Consider the following 24,722-nt stretch of genomic DNA (forward strand, 5'->3'; position numbering starts at 1 on the left):
TCAATGTTGTTATGTGATTTTTGTGTGAGAACTCAGTGTTTATATAAAATATTGTTCACTTCCTGGTGCCTTGGATCAGAGTGAAGGAGCAAGCAAATCCTGGGTAAGTGGTTTTCCATGTGGATAAGCTCCCGCTTGAATAGTTTCCCTCCGTCCCTGAAAATAGACTTGAACTGTCTCACCATGTTTTATGTACCTGAACCGTCAGCTAACTTTCAGTGTTAAGTTTCATGCTACTGTGTATTGTTACCTGGGCCACACTTTTGTTACCCGTAAAACACTGTCAGTTGAGGTGCATATTCTGCTTCCCGTGCAAAACTGGGGGACTCAGGAGCATGAGCATTCAAGCATTCAAAGCAGCAACTGTTGTGCCAGTCTGCGAAGGGGTTTCTTCATAAGCATATTTTAATGGTTTGCCTTGGGCTCCTTATGTCATGTATGTGTTGAATCCTCGGTCTGTGTTAATTGATCTTCTGAATCATTATTTTAAAGTATTACGAATCAGAAAGATCAAGCTAATGGTTAGGTAAATGTACAAATGTCATCCTGTAAACATGTAAAATATACTTTTATCCCCCTAAATGTTGCAATGTTTCCTTTAGATGTATTAAACGATAGAGGCTTAGTGGTACAAGCTTATGCTAAGAAAAACAAGAAAACGTATTTTTTCTTTCTTTGCACATTTTTTAAAAATTTTTAATTGTAATTACCTGGTGCTCACCACAAGTGCACTGCTTAATCCCCATCACCTATTTCACACTTCCACCCCCCTGCCCTATTCATCACCCCTCTGGTAACCAACAGTTTGTTCTCTATAGTTAAGAGTCTGTTCCTTAGTTTGTCTCTCTCTCTCTCTTAGTTTCTTCCTTGTTTGTTTTGTTTCTTAAATCCCACATATGAGTGAAATTGTATGGTATTTGTCTTTCTCTGACTGACTTATTTCGTGTAACATTATACTCTGTAGTTCCATTCATGTTGTTGTAAATGCCAAGATTTCATTCTTTTTATGGCTGAATAATATTCCATTGTGTGTGTGTGTGTGTGTGTGTGTGTGTGTGTGTGTGTGTGTATGCCACATCTTTTTGTCTATCAGTTGATGGACACTTGTGTTGCTTCCATATCTTGGCTGTTGTAAATAATGCTGCTATAAACACAGGTGTGCATGTATTCCTTTGAGTTAGTGTTCTTGTATTCTTTGGGTAAATACCCAGTATATGACTGCTGGGTCGTAAGGTAGTTCTATGTTTAACTTTTTGAGGAACCTCCATACTCTTTTCCACAGTGGCTGCACCAGTTTGCATTCCCACCAACAGTGTAAGAGGCATCCTGTTTCACCACATTTTCACCAACACCTGTTTGTTGTTCCTTGTGTTTTTATTTTAGCCACTCTGATGGGTGTGATATCTCATTGTAGTTTTTATTTGCATTTCCTTGATAATAAGTGATGATAAAGCATCTTTTCATGTGTCTTTTGGCTGTCTGTATGTCTTCTTTGGAGAAATGTCTATTCATGTCTTCTGCCCATTTTTAATTGGATTGTTTGTTTTTTGGGTGCTGAGTTAGGTGTATCAGTTCTTCGTGTGTTTTGGATACTAACCCTTTATCAGATATGTCATTTGCAATTATCTTCTCCCATTCCATAGGTTGCCTTTGCCTTTTAGTTTTGTTGATTGTTTCAAAATGTATTTGTTTCTTGCTTGCTTGCTTTTTTTGTTGGCAAACCAGAGAATGAGAAATAGAGATATGTTTTGGGGCATCAGATGAAGTTAGAAATGATGATAAAGAGAAATTTCTAAAGTGATTCATTTGTTCATTCATTTATTTGTTATATTTCATTTAATTGATGGTATATTAGGTATAGTGCAAGGTATGGAACACCAAGATGAAAGTAGCCCTGGCTATGTTCCCAGGAAGCTTATGATCTGGTTAGTGAGATAAGCAGTATTTACTAAGGAAACAGTTAAATGGACCATGTGATAGTCCTTTCAGAGCAGCATATGGGTGGTGCAGATTTCCAGAGCTCTGGTTGTTCAGAAGAATGGGAGATCCCTGACTTCTAAGCAGAGCCACAGATCAGAAGGAACTGAGCCTTGAATGGGACCTAAATAGACAGCAACAGTTCACAAGGAAAGACCTGATGCTAACATGATAAAAGCAAAGTAAAGCAGAGTTACATCAATTTTATATTTCCTTCTCTTATCAAAACATAATTTACTTGCCTCTAAACTTAAAGTTAAAAGATTTTTGTTGGGTTGTTGTGGGGTTTTTGTTGTGGGGTTTTTTGGGGGGGTGGGGTGGGGGCTGTTATATATTTATTTATTTTATTTTATGTATATTTTATGTATACATTTTTTTAACCAGACCACTCAATTTTATCCTCACAAAATGTAAAAATAATCTGGTACTATAATGATAGTTTGTTATACCCTATTCTCTAGAGAATTCAGGGCTTCCAGTTGTGTGCCATCATAGCATTTTGGCTGCGTTCACATTCTTGTGTCTGTCCATACCCTCCCATTGGGCCAGCTGTACCCTCACTGGCCATCTGTACTCATCTCCCCTAAGGCTGGATGGACTGTCTTTTGGAACCAACCACAGCTTTTGCTTAGGCATTTTAGCTTACTGACAGTTCACTCCTTTCTAGGGAATCACTATCCATGGCTAGACCAGTGGAGAGGTATCTGCAGAACGGGAGTTAATTCATAGTGCCTGAAGCATGGGTTGCACAAGGACGAATTAATCTAGAAATAGCTAAGTAAGTGGGTGGGAACCAGCTCATCGAGGACCACACAGAGGAGTTTAGATTTATCTCATCACTGCTAGGGAGGCCTTAGAGAATTTTAACTAGTGAGTGATAATACCAGAAATTGAAAATAATAGTGTGTATATCTGTATATTAGAAAGATTAATCTGGTACAGTATGGAGGATGGATGGAATTAGGGCAAAGCCAGTTGGACAGTCTTAAGGTATTTGAAGTACCAGGTTGGTAGAAGGAGGGGATGAGTTTCAAAGACTGGGGAGGGGAGGGAAAGGGGAGGAGGGGGTAGAATCAGCATGGCTGGTTATCAGCTGCATGTTAGAGAGAGACAAGGAGACAGAATCAAGACTTCTTGTGTAACAGAGTAGTGACGGTTCTTTTCCCTGAGATTGAGAATACAAGAGAAACTGATTTTTCAGGCATAAATAGTGAGGTTTGTGGAGACTGAGGTGTCTGTGGGCCATCCATCAGACAATCAGATATATAGATGTAGATATATAGATGTAGATCTGGTCTAGAAAGAAGGGTGTGGATACCCTGGTACATCGGTGAAGTTGCAGATACTGATAAATCAGAACAAAAGAGGGTCAGTGGTGCTGCCATATAGAACATTAATAGTTAAAGGACATTAAAAAAAAAAAAAAAAGGATCCTCTGATGGAGACTCAGGGGAAGCAACCAAAGAATTTAGATGGTGTTGACCATTGAGATCAGAGGTAAAGGGCTTTAAGAATCTGATTTAGCAGTAAACAATATATGGACTGAAAGTCATCCTTGAACTTTGGTAGTTGTGGCAGCTTGTTCATGTCATGAAGGGAAGGACGCAGAGGATGAAGATGGGGGGGAACAGTGAACTGATGGGGCCATCCTGGTTGACCAACTCTGTTTTCACTGCCCCTCTTTTAACATGGCACTCAGAATTGAACAAGATACTAAGTAGCATACATTGAGACAAGTGTTCTGAGTATGTCCTTATGTTAGCATAACTTCACATTATAGTGTCATTTTAGATGACAAGCTTTGATCCATATTCAAGTGTCATCAGTTAAACCCCTAGATATTTTTTTATGACCAGTTAAGTCTCTCCATAGGGAGGGAAGGAGAGAGAGACTGTTTAAATAACTTCTTAAATAGTCTAACATTTTTAAAGTATATTTTTTATTTGTCATAAGTCCTGTGTGATATATGTAAAAATTTCAAAATGCTGCTTTTCAATAAAGTTTTTAAGTATATCAACCTGGCAAATTCCATCATCTTTTTAGAAGGCACATAGCATATAAAATACATGAAATTAGCATTCTTTACTACCTGCTCAGCATAAATTGTTACCTGCCTTAGGCATGTAATAATTTGCAAGGCTGAACAGTATAATGAATTCCTCTTCCAAAGTGGTATTTCTTCCCTGATCTATGAGTACACAAAGGCATACATAATTCTGTTATTTTACCTCCATGAAACTTTAAAAGTAACTTTTACACCTGAGAAGCAGCACAGATGTTGGATTTGAGCCTGTAGGACAGGGCATTGTATATGGTCTCTCTCCCTTTATAAATGACTTTATTTCACACAGCTATAATTTCGCTATCATTCTATTTAATGTAGTATCCTGAACAACAAAATCAAACAGTATATAGGACTAAAGTAACTTCAGTACCCCAGGTTTACTATAATAATAAAATATTTGACTTCACTTGAGTCTATCCTTAATACATTACACTTTGACACTGTTACTAGTTTGATCTCTGGCCCCAGAATCTATGCACAGCTTATGTCAAACGTAGTGGGTGTTGGGTCCATTCAAATGTGAGCGGCAGAATATGACCCTTGTACTCCAGCTAGAATCACCATATTTCATTAAGTCAATATACCACAGATTATTAGATGCACCATCATTATGTGCATTACTAAAAAAGAAAAACAAAAACTTTGGTCAATTAAATTGACAGTGCTTCCGAGTTGTTAAATGTAGGGGGAAATGTGCATCTTAGAATCAATGAAACATGGTACGTATGGACAGGTAAGCGAAAAATTGGCTTAAGGCACATAGTATATGATTAAAATCCCAATTGTAATATTTACCATCCTTCCTGTGTACAACATTTCACATACACAAAATAAATATTCTGGGGTATTTATTGAGATAAAACTTCCAAGAGTATTCCTGAATTCGAGTTCCCTGAGACTTGGCAAAATTTGTACGTGAAGATACTCTTCATAGAATTGTTTATATCTCTTTTTAGCTATCCAGTAAATGTAAATTGATGTAATTTTGGACATAATTTGGTAATATTTCTTAAAGCCTTAAAAAGATTTTATCTTTGACCCTTTGGCCTGTGGCTGAGGAAGTAATGCTGAATGTAGAAAACCATTATGCATATAAACATTCAGGGCAGCATTACTTATTCTAGTAAAAATCAGTAATACCATAAGTATCTAATAATAGAAAATGATCACAACCATTAAAGTCATATTTGTGAAGCGTTTGCACCATAAAATAAATGTTTATATGCAAAGAATGAGTGGCAGGCACAGACGTAAAGTATGCAACCATTAAATAATGTGGAAAATGTATGGGAAAAAGCTGGAAAGAAATATACCGAGCTACCAACAGTTGGTTGATTGGGTAATAAGGTATGAATTTAAATATATATATATATTTTACTTTTTGCATTTTCCAAATATACTGTAATAGCATGTACTAAAATTAAAAACACAAGGTAATTTAAAGAGATTCCCAGGATTTGGTTCTTGATAGCTCTAGCTTTGACAGTTCCTGTACCGATTTTCTCACTCCTTTTGAACTACTAGTTCTGCTTTTATCCAAAGGATTTAAGTCCCTGATGATTCCATCTTGCCATATGTTTCATATCCTTCTCCAGCCATCAGGCTTCCATATTTCCTTCCCAGAACTCACAGTTCTGTTCAGTAAAATGTATATGCCAGAGTCTCACCCAGTCGAAGGTAATTCTTACCCACTGTCTGCCAGGGGATAATGGTAGTTAATAGTCAACTCAGTAGGGATTTGGACACTCCGTCAATTCTGGCTCAGGACTTCAAGATGGTCACTTCCTTTTTAGATTGGGATGGAATGGTGTGTTTTTTGGATATATTCAGCTTGAACGTATGAAGGACATGAGGTCTGGGGAAATGAGAATACTTTATAGAGAGTTTTTGTGTAGTCCAAGCTCAGTAACCAAAACAAGTGGTGAGAATAAGCATACAACCTGCCTGGTAAAGAATCCAAGGACAGTTCCTATGCCTTGGGGTGCTTCCTCCCTGGTAGGCCTTTGGTCCCACGTGTCCCTGAGAGAGCAATGTTATTACTAACTAGTCTCCTTAGCTTTTCTTGCTCGTTGGCTGGTATGAGTAGCTGATGATCCACCTCCTTTTTCCTTGCTTCTGCCCTGTTCATGATCCTTGGGTACATTCTGAACGTTGTTTCTGCCATCATCTGGGCTCTTCTATGGTAGTTATCACTAATAGTGTCATTTCACTGAAAATACCTATATTCCTCAGTGTTCCCAAGATTTCCATGATACCATTACGGAGAAAATAGTTGAGTTTCAGGGTGGCCCTAAGCACTGCCAGAGAGCACTGCACCCCAAAGCTCATGGCACTCAGCTGTAGCAAACTTCAGAAACAGTCTGTGTGATCAAGGCAAAAGGAGGAGCTGCCCAGGGAAGATGTGCAGAAATGGACTGTTTCACGCTTAGCTAGCTGTCTGCCTGCTTCCACCTTCTGCCGCTGGGGCTGCCAGAGTTGGAAGAGTATTTATGTTCATGCTTTCGGGGCTATGTGACAACAACCTGCTTCTACCACTGCATATGTATTATTAATAAAAACTTTCCTTTTGAACTTTTAGGTCACCCCCTATGGATATTGTGGCTACAAGTTACCTTGCGTGCCTTCACACACACCTGTAGGCAGAATTACATTTAATGAACATTGGATGAGATAAGAGCTTAAGTGAGAATTTAACAAAATATCCAGAGCAAACAATAGTGCAAGTTGTGTTATAAATGGCAAGCCTGTATTGAAAACTCCTCCTCTGAGGAAAACCGTTATTTTCCCCTGCCATTGAATTTTGTGCTGTTGTGTTGTCCAGCAACAACAAAAGGTATCGTCACTTTGGAGAAACCCTCTGCAGAGATTTGTCTGAAACCATCAGGTCAAGACTATGATTCTGCAGTTAAAACCATCAAAGAGCCCATCACAAGCCTTCCTACTTACAAGACAGTAAAATATATCTGATTCCAAATATTTCAGTAAACAAGACAACTTTCGATATACTTGTGGGCAAAGATATAATGAAAGAACAAATAAGCATAGGTGAAGTGGTCACAAAGGATAGAAGTAATGAGGTTTGTTTTTTTATTTTGTTTTCAAATACCAAGTGTCAGAGACCTTGCTCTAGGAAAAATGATCCTGAGCACTTTTGCAGAATGTAAAGATGTTAGCACTCTTCCTTTAAAGTACATAGTTTATTTACTATAAAAGTGATCACATTTTATCTAACTAACACATCCCTGTTTTAGGAACTAGACACATATTTCCTTCCATCTGTAAACGTAACAATTGTAAGATCTGTACCCACCTTTAATCCATCAATACTTGGCAGCCCACCAGGCCAGGTGTGTTATATTTTACACATATTTTACAAGCTGGTTATAAAGACTTTAAACAACAGCCAAAAGCTGTAAGTGAACAATTTTCTCCTCAAAAAGCCAAAGTCAGGTTGAAGGGAGAGAGGAAAGGCTGTTCTATGCTCCATGGGCAGAGACTGTGTACCACTCAATGCAAGTCAAGTTCAGCTTGACTTTGTAATTTATCCTGGTTGTTTTAATGGATACAGAGTTAGAATTATATTATGTTTGTATATGTGTTGGTTTGCTACATCCATACACTCCATATGAAGAAAGCAGTAGTCTGTTCCCTGGGGAAGATGCCTTCACAAGTCTGACATTTATCTTCCACCTCGTAAGGCATCCACCTCCATCTTCTAATTGCTGATTTTAATGCGAAGCAAAGGAACTGGCCAGCATTTCGCTGGGCTTTGTTCTCCCATGCCCTGATCCTTGATGTAATTCCAGTTAGCTACATCTGTCTTATGTATATAGAACATGTTCCCATGCATTGATGTGATGACAGTACCTTTGTCCACAGGGCACCTGTAGGGAGACCATGCTTATGTAAAGCTATTCTCTTCCTGCCACACATACTAAATTGTTGTGCCAGGTAGTGCTTTACTGATGCAGACTCTGGGTATGTTGAAAGTCGTGTGATGCTGATAACTTGGAGTTTGTTTCCTTCCGGTGATGTGTTCTTTATTATGCTTGTCAAGGTCTACACTGCTCAATGAAGGCACCTTTGGGTCTGTACATGAGTTAGTTCTTCCATACTGTCATATGCATGTGCTCCTAGGAAATGAAAATACAAGTATTTTTTTCACTGGAATAAAATATAATTCTATAAATTAAAGTCAGGTCATTGTTCCTTCCATTTCCAAATAATTTTTAGGATAACTATCTGGCTCTGAGACAAGTTCCAAATTTTAGAAACTAGAACAAAAAAAAAATGGAAAGAATCCATAGTTTTTATCCCAGGCTGTAAAACATAATATATATGTGGTGGTAGATTGGGTTTGGATGTAATGGACCTGACTCCAAAGGGGAGATAATTCCATGAATCATTTTTTTTTTTTAATGAAATCTGTGAACTCTTTAACCCACTAACCTACTAAGCAGCAGTATTATTTTACCAAAAAAAAAAAAAAAAAAAAAAAAGAATACCTTAATTCTGAGCCATTCATTTCCTTCTTAACAGTAGGATCTGGCCTATGATGACTCCACAAATTATAGCTAAGAACATCCTAGACTTTGTTGTCTAATGTGTATTTGTGTGCTTGTTCTGCTTTATGCTTGCTTATTAACTTGAAATTACATGTGCAATTTTTGTTATTTTAAGGCACTCAACCAGAATGCTGAACTAAGAAGTCGGTTGAACAGAATACATTCAGAATCTATTATTTGTGATCAGGTTGTCAGTGTAAATATTATTCCTAGCCCTGATGAGGTAAGACTCATTTTTAATAGATGTCGAGTACTTATTTTATGGCATCTAATTCTACTGTATATTTGGGGGTGGGGGGTTCTTTTTTACAGTTCTTACAATGTTAAGAAGATTCTCTGCATAAGTATTTGTGTTGTTGACAGTTCAGTGTTCTTTAGAGTGAGGGATGTCCATAAGCTCAATATCATTTCTTCTTGGTGATCAGTGTCTATTTTTTATTTATATCAATGTTCATCTGATGCTACTGAATATTTAGTTTGTATATCTACTCCAGCTTGTGAATTTCCTGTGTCTGTCGCAGTCTTCATTTGAAATGTTCATTATCATCAAATGACCCATGAAATGTTGGGGAAAAAACATTTTTAGCTGAGAGGGTGCTAAATGCAAGTTTTCTTAAGATTTATTTTGAAAGCCCCATCTTAGGAAAGAAATTACCTAACCTTGCTAAAATAATACTAATAATGCTGTTGCAGTTACTAAAAGTGATGATGATAATTAATAATTAGTTGCTAACAGAGGTCAAGTGAATGAATGCTTACCGTGCGGTAGGCATTGTGCTAACAACTTAACGTGTGTTATTTCATTTGACACTCCCAATGACCTCTGAGGTGGGTGCTATTATTATTCCATTTTTCAGTAGAATTTTTGAGGTATTAGTAAAAGGATAGAAAAACATTCAGTATTTGGGCTAGACTTAGTATATAATTCTGTTTATAACCCTTTATAAAATTATGACTTTATAACCATGAGACTTTATACTTTTCAACAGTAATATTAGAGCCTTATATACAGTAATATATGTAACAAGTAAGGGTTTTAACTAATGTGAAGGTCATATTTACAGAAGCACATTTTACTAAACATCTATAGGTGCCAGGATTCTATCATCTAATTGCTTGGGATATGCCATCCCAAGACAGCTTCTCTTTTTTTAATGTTTATTTTTGTATTTTGAGAGGGAGAGAGAAAGAGTGAGAGTTAGTGGGGGGAGGAGCAGAGACACATACAGAGAGAATCCCAAGCCAGCTCCATGCTGTCAGCATAGAGCCCAACATGGGACTCGATCTCATGAACTGAGAGATCGTGACCTGAACTGAAACCAAGAGTTGGATGCTTACCCAACTGAGACACCCAGACACCCCAAGACAACTTCTTTTTGACTTAAATTTCCCACCCTATGTTCACTCACCTTCATGCTGATATCACATGATATCTGGTGATACTCACGCTCACTCACCTGCTCAGAATCCAAAATTATTTCCAAAACTTGATCATTCAAAAATTGTTAAATCTTAGTTTGAATCTTAGTCTTAGTTTGAATCTTTCCAACCTGAAATGTGTACTATTTTACACGCACATGCGCACACACACACACACACACACACACAGTTTGACTTACTGAATAAAAATATAATTTGACATAGGTTTAATACTCTAGTCCTCTTATCTCATTGGTCAAAATCCATGATCAAATTGGAAAATGACTTATATATTCTGTATCAAAAATTAGTTTTACAGATTGTTTTCTTAGCATATCTAGAGGCTTCTACAAATATGTCTTGAGATTTAGTATACTGGTTAGAATATGGCTAGTAACAACAGATCTAAGTATATGAGAATGAACCTGTCTGCACAATCAAATCGGGGTATTGATAGGGGTTCAAGCTGTTAAACTCCACTTAATATCCATTGAGCATAGATCTGAAATCGAGTCACAGTACCAACACCTTTCAACTATGCCTTTCAGATTCTTTAGACATATTAGAAGGAAACTTATGCAATGGTCATTACTGAGTTGCAAGTGAAAATTACTTGTGGTCACCACTCTTTTAACATATGGTGTGAATTTCTCTAGAAATCTGGCCTGGCACATGATGGTCTAATTTCAACAAATAGCTTTTCTTTCAAGGGAAAAACAATGACAGCAAGTGCTTCTCTCCTCTGTAGGCTGGTGAACAAATCCATGTCAGTCTCCCCCTGTCGCAGCAGGTAGCCAACGAAAGCCGCCTGTCCATGTCAGAGTCTGTCTCCGAGTTCTTTGATGCCCAGGAGGTGCTGCTCTCTGCAAGTTCGTCAGAGAATGAGGTAAGGTTTTTTGATGTGTCAACTCCAACTGCTTCTGATAATGAGTTTGGGTTAAAGAAAGTAAGACTATGGGACTTTTTTTTTTTTTTTTTTTACATCATAATAAGATTCTCAAATTGTAGGAAAGCCAAAACATGTAAACTACATTGGTTCTCATTTACTTAATACTTTTGGGTGCTAACTTATTACTTACTAAATTGGATGAATAAAAGGAAAGAATCTAGCATTTATTCAGACGCTTCTGTACAATTTGTATTTTGGGGTAAGCAAATAGTTGATGGCAATTGTTTTTGTAGAAGGAAACTAGTTAAATGTAGAAAGAATGAGAGAATTTGAATATCACCATTTATACACCTGTGTGTGTGCATGCATGTGTGTGCACACACATACACACACACATACATCTTTGCCAGAGACACGAATTTGAGCTTCTTTATTATTATTATTATTTTAATGTTTAGTTATTAGTGAGAAACAGAAAGAGAGACAGAGCATGAGCAGGGGAGGGGCAGAGAAAGAGGGAGACACAGAATCCAAAGCAGGCTCCAGGCTCTGAGCTGTCAGCACAGAGCCTGACACGGGGCTCAAACTCACAAACTGCGAGATCATGACCTGAGCTGAAGTCGGACGCTTAACTGACTGAGCCACCCAGACATCCCAGATTTGAGCTTCTTTAGAAGGAGAATGTCTAACATGAAAAGATGCTCAATATCGCTCATCATCAGGGCAATACAAATCAAAACCACACTGAGATACCACCTCACACCTGTCAGAGTGACTAAAATTAACAACTCAGACAACAACAGATGTTGGCGAGGATGTGGAGAAATGGGAACCCTCTTGCACTGTTGGTGGGAATGCAAACTGGTGCAGCCACTCTGGAAAACAGTGTGGAGGTTCCTCAAAAAATTAAAAATAGAATTACCTTATGACCCAGCAATTGCACTACTAGGAATTTATCCAAAGGATACAAGAGTGCTGATTCATAGGGGCACATGTAGCCCAATGTTTATGGCAGCACTACAACAATAGCCCAGTTATGGAAAGAGTCCACATGTCCATCAACTGATGAATGGATAAAGATGTGGTTTATATATACAATGGAATACTACTTGGCAATGAGAAAGAATAAAATCTTGCCATTTGCAACAACATGGATGAAACTGGAGGGTATTATGCTAAGTTAAATGAGTCAGAGCAAGACAGATATCATATATTTTTATTCATATGTGGAATTTGAGAAACTTAACAGAAGACCATGGGAGAAGGGAAAGGGAAAAAAATAGTTTCAAACAGAGAGGGAGGCAAACCATAAGAGACTCTTAAATACAGAGAACAAACTGAGGGTTAATGGGGGGTGAGCAGGAGGGAGGGAAAAATGGGTGGGCTTTGAGGAGGGCACTTGGTTGGGAGGAACACTGAGTGTTGCATGTAAGTGATGAATCATGGGAATCTACCCTTGAAGCCAAGAGCACACTGTACACACTATTTGTTAGTTAACTTGATAATAAGTTATATTTTAAAAAGAAGGATGGGGCACTTGGGTGGCTCAGTCGGTTAAGCATCCGACTTCAGCTCAGGTCATGATCTCACTGTCCGTGAATTCAAGCCCCACGTCGGGCTCTGTGCTGACAGCTCAGAGCCTGGAGCCTGTTTCAGATTCTGTGACTCCCTCTCTCTCTGCCCCTCCCCCACTCATGCTCTGTCTCTCTCTGTCTCACAAAAATGAATAAATGTTAAAAAAAAATTAAAAAAAAAAGGATAATGTCTAGAATATATAGTTGGGTAATTATGGGTTTTGGAGGTTACCACTGGCTAACATAAAAACTTTTTTGTTGTTTTGTTTTTTACTGAGGTATAATTTACATACAGCCTTATTTAGTTTCAGGTGTACAACATAAGAATCGATTTTTGTATGTATTGCAAAATGCTCACCCCAGTCCGTCTAGTTAACATCTGTCACCATGCATAGTTACAGAATTTTTTCTTCTTATGATGAGAACTTGTAAAATCCACTCTCTTAGCAACAATCAGATATGCAGCACAGTGTTATTAACTATAGTTGACATGCTGTACGTTACATCCCCAGGACTTACTTATTTTATAATTGGAAGTTTGTACCCATAAAGGTTTTTTGGATTGTTCTTCATGCTCCTAAGTCTTGGAAACAGAGTTTTCCTTAATCATGTTGCAGAAATTGATCCTTTAACTGAAATTTAGAAATTTAGTTAAGCATACTTTGAATTTTCTTTTTTTCTCTCTTTTTGTCTCTCTTTCTTTTGTCTTTCTTTCCTTCCTTCCTTCCTTCCTTCCTTCCTTCCTTCCTTCCTTCCTTCCTTCCTTCCTTCCTTCCTTCCTTCCTTCCTTTGAATCTTTCTTTTGGCATGGGAGAAGCAGCCGAAGCTCTTTCCCACACAGTTGATTAAAACTTTTGTCATTTGAAGTTGCAGATTTGGTACTGCATTTTTACAAAAAGGAAGTGAAATAGTTGCTAAATAACAAATAGTTGATAAATGTTATTTCCATATGCATAGAAAATAGATTGGAAGGAAACATCCTGACAATTAGTTGTAGTTGTTTTTGGATGTTTGAAATTATGAGCAATTTTAGAAACAAAAATAAGTGGAGAAGAGAAAGAAATAATGAACACATCTCACTTTTATAGTGGGGGAGAGGTAAAATAGAATTCTTGTATCGGGTACTGAATTTGTTACCACACCAAGCCATGCACCTGCCTCTCAGATTGCTAGTCATATGTTAACAGATTCACAGGGACTCCCATGTACAAGCCAGAGTACTAGTTTAATTATTCGTAATGATAATTGATCAGATGCTATCAGATGGGCAGAATAATCATGCTTGCTGATTTATATCTCTTTCCCTAAGGCCAACCCACATGGGAAGCCTAACTCTAGTCAGCACATTGCTTGGTGAGCAAGGAACCGGAGCAGGAAAAGTGATTTGAAGGAACCAAAGGCTGGGAGGGCTGCAATGTAATAGCCTCCCGCACAGCTTTGTCTCGGTTATCGGGCTACTCTGCCACATGGACGGGGTATTTGCGCATCTCCACACCCGCCAGGGACCACCATGCTGGAGGCATGCTACCAGCATTTTCTTTTCTGAGTCTCTCTTTTCTGACCTCCCGTTGCTGACCACCCTTCATCCGTCATCAGTCAGGTTACAGTCAAACTTGGCTCCATGTTATCTGAGCTCTGACCCATCATCCGATGACTTTGTAGCTTATCCCTCTGTAAGCAACCTAATTTCCCTATTTTCAAGTTCTTGGAGGCACACTGACTGGGTGCCCAAGTGCCACTTGTCACAGACACTGACAATACAGAAATGAAGAGGACGTGAAGCAGGTTATTTATGTCACAATCCAAAGCAGCATGGTGGTACCGGCTCTGGGGGAAGAGTGAACCTAGTGGCAGAGGGAAGGATGGGGGCACACGGAGATGATGCATTTACTTTGAGGCATTATGTATTTATCAGACCTCTCAGTGGAGTTATCTGGCCAGCATTTGGGTATTCAAATCTAAAGCTAAAAGAGAGGGGTGCCTGTGTGAGTCAGTTAAGCATCCAACTTTTGATTTTGGCTCAGGTCATGATCTCCCGGTTCATGAGTTTGAGCCCTGCATTGGGCTCCGTGCTAAGCATGGAGCCTGCTTGGGATTCTCTGTCCCTCTCCCTCTGCCCCTCCCCTGCCTCATATGCATTTGTTCTCTCTCTCTCTCTCTCTCTCTCTCTCTCTCTCTCTCTTTCTCTTTCTCTCTCTCTCTCTCTTTCTCGTTGTCTCTGTCTCAAAAACATTTAAAAAACAAAAATAAATAAATAAATAAAGCTCAGAGAGAGAACAGGTCTGAAGAGAGAGCAAGAGTCAGCTCAGGATCCACATAACCAGCTGCCTGTGAGACATTGTCACCTGGGTGTGCCACACAACCTCTCAGCATGTCCAAAAATGGATTAATCAACAAACCCCTTACACACACACATATCCCAAGTGGGGAGAATCCTGCCCATACTTCTCATATTGCTTATCTAAGTGCTCTTCTACCCAAGTGTTCACATCAAATACCTGGGTATTGGCCTTCACCCCATCTGCCCTACTAGGACTCACCACATTGATTTCCTCCTTGGCTCTGTAACATTTGTCACCTAAATACTACCAAATCCATACATTTTCCTACAGCTTCACTGCCACTACTCCGATTCAACCCTCCATCATCTCCCCACTGGATTACCTGATCAATCCCCATTACTGCTTTTCCTGCCTTCTTTCTTGCCCCTCTAATCCATTTTCCACTGGACAGCCTGATTAATCTTTCTGAAATGGAAATCTGATCATGTCCCTATTCTCCAGGGTCCTTAACATAACTATCTAAACTCCTTAGTTATCACACAAAGACTTTATAATCTGCTCTCTCTTCTCAGCTGCAGCCTTTTGTAATTTCTATTCTTCTGGGGCCTTTCAGGGGCCAAATATTTGCTAACTGAATGAAGGAATGCTTATAGCACTTTAACACATGATTAATCTGAGAAACATCTGGGCATTAGCTATCTTACATTACCATTTTCCATGAGTGGGGAAAAAATCTGCTTTGTGTGATATCTACCCATGCACTTCATTTAACGAATGTTCAGCTCCTTAAAAAAAATGCTCTTCTTGATCCCAGGATGATCTATGTCCTTTCCTCTACTATTAACTTGTTTCCACAATACTATGTGCCTGGTCACGTATAGAAAAATATATATATATTTCCTGAATTCTTTTGAATCCCTAAGCTCTTAAAGAGAAATATTTGTCCCCAGGACTTCTTGACTATTGGGAAGAAAATGAATGTATATTGATTGTTTTATTATAATACTGCAGAGCCTTAACTTTATATACAAGATAATGTACATGGACCACAGCCAGACTGCCCAGCCTTAGCTATTCCTCACACATATGAGAATGTAGGTCTTTCTCAGGGCCCACTGTCATTGTAGAATTGTTTTACATTCTACATGGACCATTCATTCTAGAAGGAAATGGGTATTGGACCATTTTTATCATGGATTAGCTTGGGAGGGATTAGAAATTCAAGAGAAATGGGCTGTTTATAGCTTTTTGTAGGATAAACATGAATGTTATCTTAACAAATGTTCAAACAGTACATAAGCATGCAACACGAATTTGGCTTAAGAAGGCATTTGTCTCCTCTAACATAATTAGGTGTGATTAGCTTTTTAAAGAGAAATCATGTGGAAGACTTTGATTTACTCTTTTTTTTTTTTCTATCAAGCTTAGGAAGGTGGCTTTCATGTGCCATGATGATTTAACCATCAGCTCTTTTACAGTCAATAAGAACTGGAAACCAGTTGCAGTGGGAAAATGTGAATCAGGAAAAGACTTTACTTTTAATTTGCCATCTTTATAGACTTGCTCAGTGTGCAAAGCAAAACCATCATTCTTCATTTATATATACAGTAGTTCTATCATTGTTCTCCATAAATATATTAATCCTCCTCAACTTTAATTTTTAAAACAACAGCAAGAAAGCCTGAAACCTTAAAGGCAAAGACTGATTGATTTTATTATCTACAAATTTAAAACTTTTACATGGCAAGAAAAAAGCTAAAACCACATTAAAAAATAAATTTCATACTTGCCAAATGCACTCTGTATGACAAACTAAAAAATGTGTGAAAGAAAACAAGTTTACAGATTAAAAATAGAACTACCCTACAACCCAGCAATTGCACTACTAGGTATTTATCCAAGGGATACAGGTGTGCTGTTTTGAAGGGACACATGCACCCCAATGTTTATAGCAGCACTATCAACAATAGCCAAAGTATGGAAAGAGCCCAAATGTCCATTGATGGATGAATGGATAAAGAGGATGTGGTATATATATATATATATATATATATATATATATATATATATACATACATACATACAATGGAATATTACTCAACAATCAAAAAGAATGAAATCTTGCCATTTGCAACTACGTGGATGGAACTGGAGGTTATTAGGCTAAGTGAAATTAGTCAGAGAAAGACAAATATCATATGACTTCACTCATATGAGGACTTTAAAAGACAAAACAGCTGAATATAAGGGAAGGGAAGCAAAAATAATACAAAAACAGGGAGGGGACAAAGCATAAGAGACTCATAAATATGGAGAACAAACAGAAGGTTACTGGAGGGGGAGTGGGGGGGGATGGGCTAAATGGGTAAGGGGCATTAAGGAATCTACTCCTGAAATCATTGTTGCACTATACACTAATTTGGATATAAATTAAAAAATTAAAGTAAAAAAAAAGATGTGTGTGTGTGTATATATATATATATGTGTGTGTGTGTGTGTGTGTGTGTGTATACACACACACACACACACACACACAATGGGGTATTACTGGACAATCAAAAAGAATGAAATCTTGCCATTTGCAATAACATGGTTGGAACTAAAGTGTATTGTGCTAAGCAAAATTAGAGAAAGACAAATAACATGACTTCACTCATATGTGGAATTTAAGATACAAAACAGATGAACATAAGGGAAGGGAAGCAAAAATAATATAAAAATAGGGAGGGGGACAAAATATAAGAGACTGTTAAATACAGAGAACAAACTGAGGGTTGCTGGAGGGGTTGTGGGTGGGGGGATGGGCTAAATGGGCAAGGGTTAAGGAGGACACTTGCTGGGATGACCACTGGGTGTTATATGTAGGGGATGAATCACTGGATTCTATCTCTGAAATCGTTATTGCACTATATGCTAACTAACTTGGATGTAAATTTTTAAAATTAAAAAAAATTTTTAAGGAAAAAAAAGAATGCAAATTTAAAAAAAGATAAAATGCAGAATTTAAAAAGAAATTTTTCTACATAAGGTAAATAGATACTAAAAAGGGACAGTGTTTAAGTGGGTGTAAAGAGATGGATGTTTTTGTCTGCTGCTAGTGAGAACAAATTACTACCATCTTTCCAGAGAGCAACTTGGCAACATGTGTCTAAAGCCTAAATGTGACCCATTTGATCCAGCAGTTTCACAGCTAGGAATAAATGTTAATGAAATTGCCAGACAGAATCACAGAAATATACTTACAATGATGTGCATCCAAGTATTGTCAGTAATAATAAAAAGTTGGAAGCCATTTTTTTTAAAGTATATTTATTTTGAGAGAGTCAGAGACAGTGGGATTGCGGGAGGGGCAGAGAGACAGGGAAAGAGAAAATCCCAAGCAGGCTCCACACTGTCAGTGCAGAGCGTGACAGGGGGCTCAAACCCACAAAACCGTGAGATCGTGACCTGAGTGGAAACCAAGAGTCAGACCCAACGGACTGGGTCACCCAGCTGCGCCAAAATTTGGAAACCATTTAAAGGTTGGCTGAGTTCCTTGTGTTATACCTGTATAATGAATTACGTTGACTTTCCAAATAAAGATGAGAGGTGTATTTATTATAATGGAAATATATTCAGAACACCATAACACAGTATATAAACTGACCCCCTTGTTCAGTATCTAAAGATAAATGTATCAACATGTTTTTATAGGCATTTCGAAATTGGGGGTAATATCCAGATGTTAGAAGCGGTTTCCACTAGGTGATGGAATTATGGTTCATTTTTATATAATCTGTTTACCCTCACATAATTTCTAATTTTTACAATAAGAATGTTTTGTTATATATGCAGAAAAAAATGTAGCGTTATATCCATTTTCAAGACAGTAAGTATGTGTATCAACAGCTTTCTTTTTTTTTTTAATTTTTTTTTTTTAACGTTTATTTATTTTTGAGACAGAGACAGAGCTTGAACGGGGGAGGGTCAGAGAGAGAGGGAGACACAGAATCGGAAGCAGGCTCCAGGCTCTGAGCTGTCAGCACAGAGCCCGACAGGGGGCTTGAACTCACGGACCATGAGATCGTGACCTGAGCTGAAGTCGGACACTTAACTGACTTAGCCACCCAGGCGCCCCAACAGCTTTCTTGTCTACAGTAGACACGTTGGTTATTCCCATTTCTGAGTGGCTCTATTGTCCTGCTCTGTTTTCTTACCTGATCCATTTCTAGCTCCCCATATTAGTACATATGTTGCCCCTTAACTTTATCCCCATGCAAATTTTGGTTTCATTTTATGACATGATTTTCTCTTATACAGAGGGGCGTAATTCTTGATTTCCCCCATCCCTGGATCTTCCTCTCTCACTCCTAAATAATCTGCCAAATTTTGTCCATTGTCATCAAGTGTGGCTCTCAAGCAGCTTTACTTCCAGATCTTCACTGTGGCCGTCTGAACCTAAGCTGTCAGTTATCTCCTACGCAGATCTATGTAGTATCCTCTTAGCTGAGCTCCCAAAGGCAAAGCAGCCAGGTGTCTTCCTGAAAACTAACAGTGACTCAGTCATCCCCTTGCATGTAATAACTCTGTGGGATTTTATGGATCCCTTTATGTTGTCATGAAACGCCCTTCACAGTGGGACCCTCCTCCTGTTCATCCCACCCTCTGTCACAGCCCCTCAACTCCTGAGCATTCCTAGAATGGAATGTTTCCCTCGTGTTCCTTACCTGTGTACATTCTCCCTTCCTCCTGTGCTTCTTCCCTTTCTAAATACCTCTCCAACACCCAGTGCCAATTTTATTTCCCCTGAGCAGCCTCTCCTGACCCCTCTAGGGAGGAGTAGAAGCCCTCCTATTTTTTTGCATGTTCTTATTGTATTATGCTGAAATACACCTGATTATGTACTGGGCTCCCGCAGCCTCTCACCCTAACTAAGGCAGGGAGCTACTTAAAGACAAAGGCTGCTTTGGGGGCACCTGGGTAGCTCAGTTGGTTAAGTGACTCCTGGTTTCTACTCAGCTCACGTCTTGTGGGTTCAAGTGCCACATCAGGCTCCACACTGACAGTGTGGAAGCCTGCTTGGAATTCTCTATCTGCCCCTCCCCTGCTCTTTCTCTCTCTCTTTCTGTCTCTCTCTCTCTCAAAATAAATAAATAAACATTAAAAAAAATTTTTTTAATAAAAAACAAAGGCTGCTTTCGAGCAGTGCTATATTCCGGCTGATGGCACACACTCTCGCTCAAGTGTTCATTGCATGTAGGCCAAGCCCATTTCTCCCTGTGACCCAGGCTATTTATTTGGACAACAGTTTGTTCTTAATCATTTGATTTTTTGACCTTTTGAGATGAAACAAGAATTCTGATCCTTTCTGTGTGCTTTCCCTTTTTAGGCTTCAGATGATGAGTCTTACATCAGTGATGTGAGTGATAATATATCTGAAGACAACACCAGTGTTGCAGACAACATTTCTCGGCAAAGTAGGCATCCTTTGAGCTTCCAGGTTGTTCTGTCTTCTTGCCAAGTTAGAACCCTGGTGATTCAGTGAATAATCATTTTCTCTCCTTACTAATTGTTTCTTCAATACATTTTATGTTTGTACAATCTGCTGAGGTAAATGGTTGAAAAATCTGTTAGGTAGATGAAAAAATTTTACTTCTTGTTTAAACCAAAAGTTCGAGTCTTATTAACTCTATGTACTTTTTAAAAATTTGACTTATCTTTTCTGGACTATTATTTGAGTTTATTTAATACCTTGTTTTTAAAAAAAAAAAAACTATACGTTGACATTTTGTGCATTTATTAGCATCCCTGTGTTGAAATAATTCCATTCACTCTTGAGAGAGTATAGCGAAGGCGTAAGAAATGTATCACAATCATAATTATTTGAAAGAGTTATTTCCTTCCTAGATGTGATGAAATCAAAATAGCGAAGTATCTTTTATTATGATTCTTGTCTTTCTCTCTCTTCCAGTCTTGAATGGGGAGCTTACAGGAGGGGCCTTCCGAAATGGACGTCGAACATGCCTGCCAGCTCCCTGTCCTGACACCAGTAACATTAATCTGTGGAATATCTTGAGGAACAACATTGGTAAAGACTTGTCTAAAGTCTCCATGCCTGTGGAGCTGAATGAGCCACTCAACACGCTGCAGCATCTCTGTGAGGAGATCGAATACAGTGAGCTTCTGGACAAGGCTTCAGAAACTGATGACCCCTATGAGCGCATGGTAATAAATAATAGAACAGCGCTTTTTAAGGATTCGTCAACCCTAGATGTGGACTAAGGCAGTATTCATTAGGATGGAATCTTTGGGTTTTGCGTAACACTCTCACCAAGCAGTTCGCATAAATTGGGCAGGGCCGTAAAGTTCCAGATACCTCTATAGAAGATATATGCTTTGTGACTTATCTTTGTCATGAGTGTTTCTGAAGTTAGGAGGTAAAGGTATCACACTCCTTATAGGTCTGAAGCGTTACACGGCCTTGCTTTATTAGCTTTTCCTGAAAGCCAAGAGAGCCCATCTATTCAAGAACTTGGGTCAGAAAAAATAGCCTCCTATTTGTGCTCTGCCCTGGCCTCTACTCCACATGACTGTGGAAAACCTGACTGCCCTCTGGAAAGAAAGCACCAGCAGCCACGAGCCTCCTGCACATGGCACTAAGCTATGCAAATGACATAACCTATAAACTAGGTGTCAGAACCATTGAACTCTGTGACACTCCAAAAACTGGGTGACAGGTGAATGAAGAATACTTGGCCTCAGTTGCCTGCTGTTTCCCACCCAAGTTGAGCCTCATTTTCACTCCTTTTTTACCCATGAGTTTATGAAGAGCCTGTGCAAATAATAGAGAATTAAAATGCTGCCAAATCAGCCCCCATTGACAGGGGGGTGTAAAATCTAGAGGAATGAGGGACGAACAGACCTGGAAGTAGTCTCTCCTATATTATTTTCCTTTCTTAAATGTTTTAACAGGTTCTTATTGCTGCATTTGCAGTTTCAGGATATTGCTCCACCTATTTCAGAGCAGGAAGTAAGCCATTCAACCCTGTCCTCGGGGAGACTTACGAATGCATTAGAGAGGACAAGGGATTCCGATTTTTCTCAGAACAGGTAAGCCCAACTGGACTCAGTGAGGTTTCTGTGCAGAAACTATAGGAAGACAGTTTGATGATGAAAACAGCTTTTTTGATAAACCACTGCTTTCAGTGGGGTATGATACCAGCTTCCAGAAAACTCACTTTGCTTATCTTTTAATGTATGTAACTTCTCTAGAGAGTGTTTATATAAGCATGAAGTCTTAAAGTGACCGATTCAGTAATTTACTTACACATTTTGAAAATAATTCAGTAACAGAGATGGATGAGTTGACTAGTTTTTTATTTGGGGGTAGCCTGTATATGTTGCAAAAAACTTAATCATTTATAGAAGTTTTAACACTGATGACATTGCCTTCTTTTTTGTTTTTAATTACCAGGTTAGCCACCATCCACCCATTTCTGCCTGTCACTGTGAATCCAAGAATTTTGTGTTTTGGCAAGGTTTGTATTTCAATTATAACTTCAAAATCCAATGAAACAGTTTCTGCTTTCTAAATGTACATTATGCTCAGGTTAGATTTCTGCCTTTGGAACTCGGAGAATGTTAGTAATTGGTGTGGAGTTGAGTTTGAGAAGTTAGATTTCCTGGCTTTAAATATGAAACCATCTGGGAGATGAAATTGTATACGTAGGCAACAAAGCCCTAGGGACAGCAGAGCTCCATGCCCACTGTGCCAGCTCAGGGCTATCACTCTACCTCATTATGCCTCATTATCTGCCCTCTATAATATGGAGGTTCTAACTGCTGCCTTCTTGTTTTTTGAGTGTGTTCAAGATCTTAATTGTGAAAGAAGTTTCTGTGGCACATCATCTATGGCCACAGTCTATTTAGGTATGTAAACATTGTGCTGATTTGTGGTCTTTAACTCACTGAGGCTCAGAGATTTGAAGTCTCTACTTAACCAGAATGTTTAATCACAATGTTACAAACTTACCTGAAATTACAAGTTTCAGAACCCCTGTTGATTTTTAAAGTTTATTTATTTTTATTTATTTTGAAAGAGAGAGAGAGAGTGCATGCGCATGAGCAGAGAGAGTGAGAGAGGGAGAATCCCAAGCAGGCTCTGCACTATGAGCTCAGAGCCCAATGCAGGGCTCAAACTCACAAACCACTAGATCATGACCTAAGCCAAAATCAAGAGTCGGACACTTAACCGACTGAGCCCCCCAGGTACCCTTCAAAACCCCTTTAGAAAGAAAACTATACAGTTGACCCTTGAAAACACTGGGGTTAGGGTGCTGACCCCCACAGTCTAAATTTCGTGTTACTTTTGACTCCTCCAAAAACTTAACTACTAACAGGCTACCATTGACCTGAAGCCTTAACAATAGCATAAGCAGTCAATGAACACATATTTTGTATGTTATATGTAGTATGTACTGTGTTCTTATAGTAAAGTAAGCTAGAGAAAAGAAATTGTTATTAAGAAAATCATAAGGAAGAGAAAATATATTTATAGTACTGTACCCTATTGATCAAAGAAAATCTGCCTATGAGTGGACCCATGCATTTCAAACCCATGTTGCTCAAGGGTCAACTGCATATGTACGTTTAACCATTAAGTATAAATTGTTCCTTCATGTTTGGAAGGGAGCGTCATTGCTCACAGAATGCCTCTTCTCATATGCACTTTCTCAACCTGGAAACACACAAAATGATAGAGTACTATGACTGTATTTGATTGCAAAATGAGAAAATAAGTCATTTCTTGGTCATAACAAAGAGTCAGAAATTTTGTGGAAACCACACTAAGCTCCCTTACTTACAGTCCATCAAAATGGGGCCAAGTGGTTATTACAAATGCACAGGCAAACCTGAGTGTCCCCCAGTAACACATAAAGCCATCATGTGAGATAAACATCATATGAGCCCTGGGCCATATCTTAACAACCAGCATAGGAACATGTTCCTTAGGTTAATTTCATTTTCTCATAAATCTTACTTTCTGTATTAGAGATTTTCTTTTTTTACTATTTTCCCAAATCATATAACTTTTCAAATCAATATGTAAATAAATCCATGGTATTGCCATACTGCAATTATTTTTATTATACATCTTATTTTTAACATGTATGTTAACTGTTTCCACCATTTAGTTAAAACTTACAACAACATTTATCTAGACATTAAAGCACAGTAGAGTCTATGTATATATGTGTACGTGAATATTCATACACACATGTGTATACACATACTGTTCTGAGTTTTTCCCAGTTGTATTAGTTGAAACAGATAAGGAACATGTGTCATGGAGAGACATAGACAGTAGATTTTTTTGGTTCACAGTTAATCTTTTCACCGTGGGCCATCCCCAGGTACTTGATATGTTAAATCAATATAGAATCAATTGTGATTGCAAAAGTTCTTTGTGGAACGTAGAGTGTGATACACATGTTAGGTTTTTATAGAATAAATGATTAGATATGGAATATATATTTCCTCTCCTCTGCCTATGTTGTTTAGATATCAGATGGAAAAACAAGTTCTGGGGGAAGTCGATGGAAATCCTGCCTGTTGGAACACTGAATGTCATGCTTCCCAGGTAGGTTGCTCTCATCTTCCTTTTGGTCTCTTACCTGCTTTTCTAAATCAGAAATGGGCCTTTGAAACTCTAGAAGGTGCCAACAGTCCATTTCTATGTATGCCCAAAGCTTCTGTTAACATCTCCAAGGTTTTGAGAATGGATCCCCCCACCAAAAGCAAATGAGGACTTTAGCATCTGTATCAAAGCTCCCTACTTCTCTCTGCTCATCCTCCGTTCATCAAGTCAATACCAGCCACCTACCTGTCCCAGTCACCATGTTAGTTTGCATTTTACATCAGAGGTTCTTTTTAGCCACTTTTTTTCTATATAATATATGTTTTCACTTTTGA

At 38.4% G+C, this 24,722-nt stretch overlaps 1 protein-coding gene across 18 annotated transcripts in view; it reads left to right on the forward strand.

Moving 5' to 3' along the window:
• Nucleotides 1-24,722, forward strand: part of OSBPL6 (oxysterol binding protein like 6) — a 213,549-nt gene that overhangs the window by 179,459 nt on the left and 9,368 nt on the right. For 8 of the 18 annotated variants that reach the window (XM_086718971.1, XM_086718972.1, XM_086718973.1 and 5 more), the window contains 8 exons: nucleotides 80-103; nucleotides 8,723-8,830; nucleotides 10,775-10,912; nucleotides 20,140-20,227; nucleotides 20,722-20,975; nucleotides 21,723-21,860; nucleotides 22,225-22,288; nucleotides 24,312-24,390. In XM_086718971.1, coding sequence (XP_086575097.1) covers nucleotides 80-103; nucleotides 8,723-8,830; nucleotides 10,775-10,912; nucleotides 20,140-20,227; nucleotides 20,722-20,975; nucleotides 21,723-21,860; nucleotides 22,225-22,288; nucleotides 24,312-24,390 — 893 coding nt within the window. The remainder of the gene's footprint in view (nucleotides 1-79; nucleotides 104-8,722; nucleotides 8,831-10,774; nucleotides 10,913-20,139; nucleotides 20,228-20,721; nucleotides 20,976-21,722; nucleotides 21,861-22,224; nucleotides 22,289-24,311; nucleotides 24,391-24,722) is intronic. The other 10 variants (XM_086718975.1, XM_086718983.1, XM_086718987.1 and 7 more) reach the window with 7 other exon arrangements.

This window comes from Puma concolor, chromosome C1, assembly GCF_028749965.1.
Source record: "Puma concolor isolate L17-30 chromosome C1, mPumCon1.1.hap2, whole genome shotgun sequence".
Classification (NCBI taxonomy): domain Eukaryota; kingdom Metazoa; phylum Chordata; class Mammalia; order Carnivora; family Felidae; genus Puma; species Puma concolor.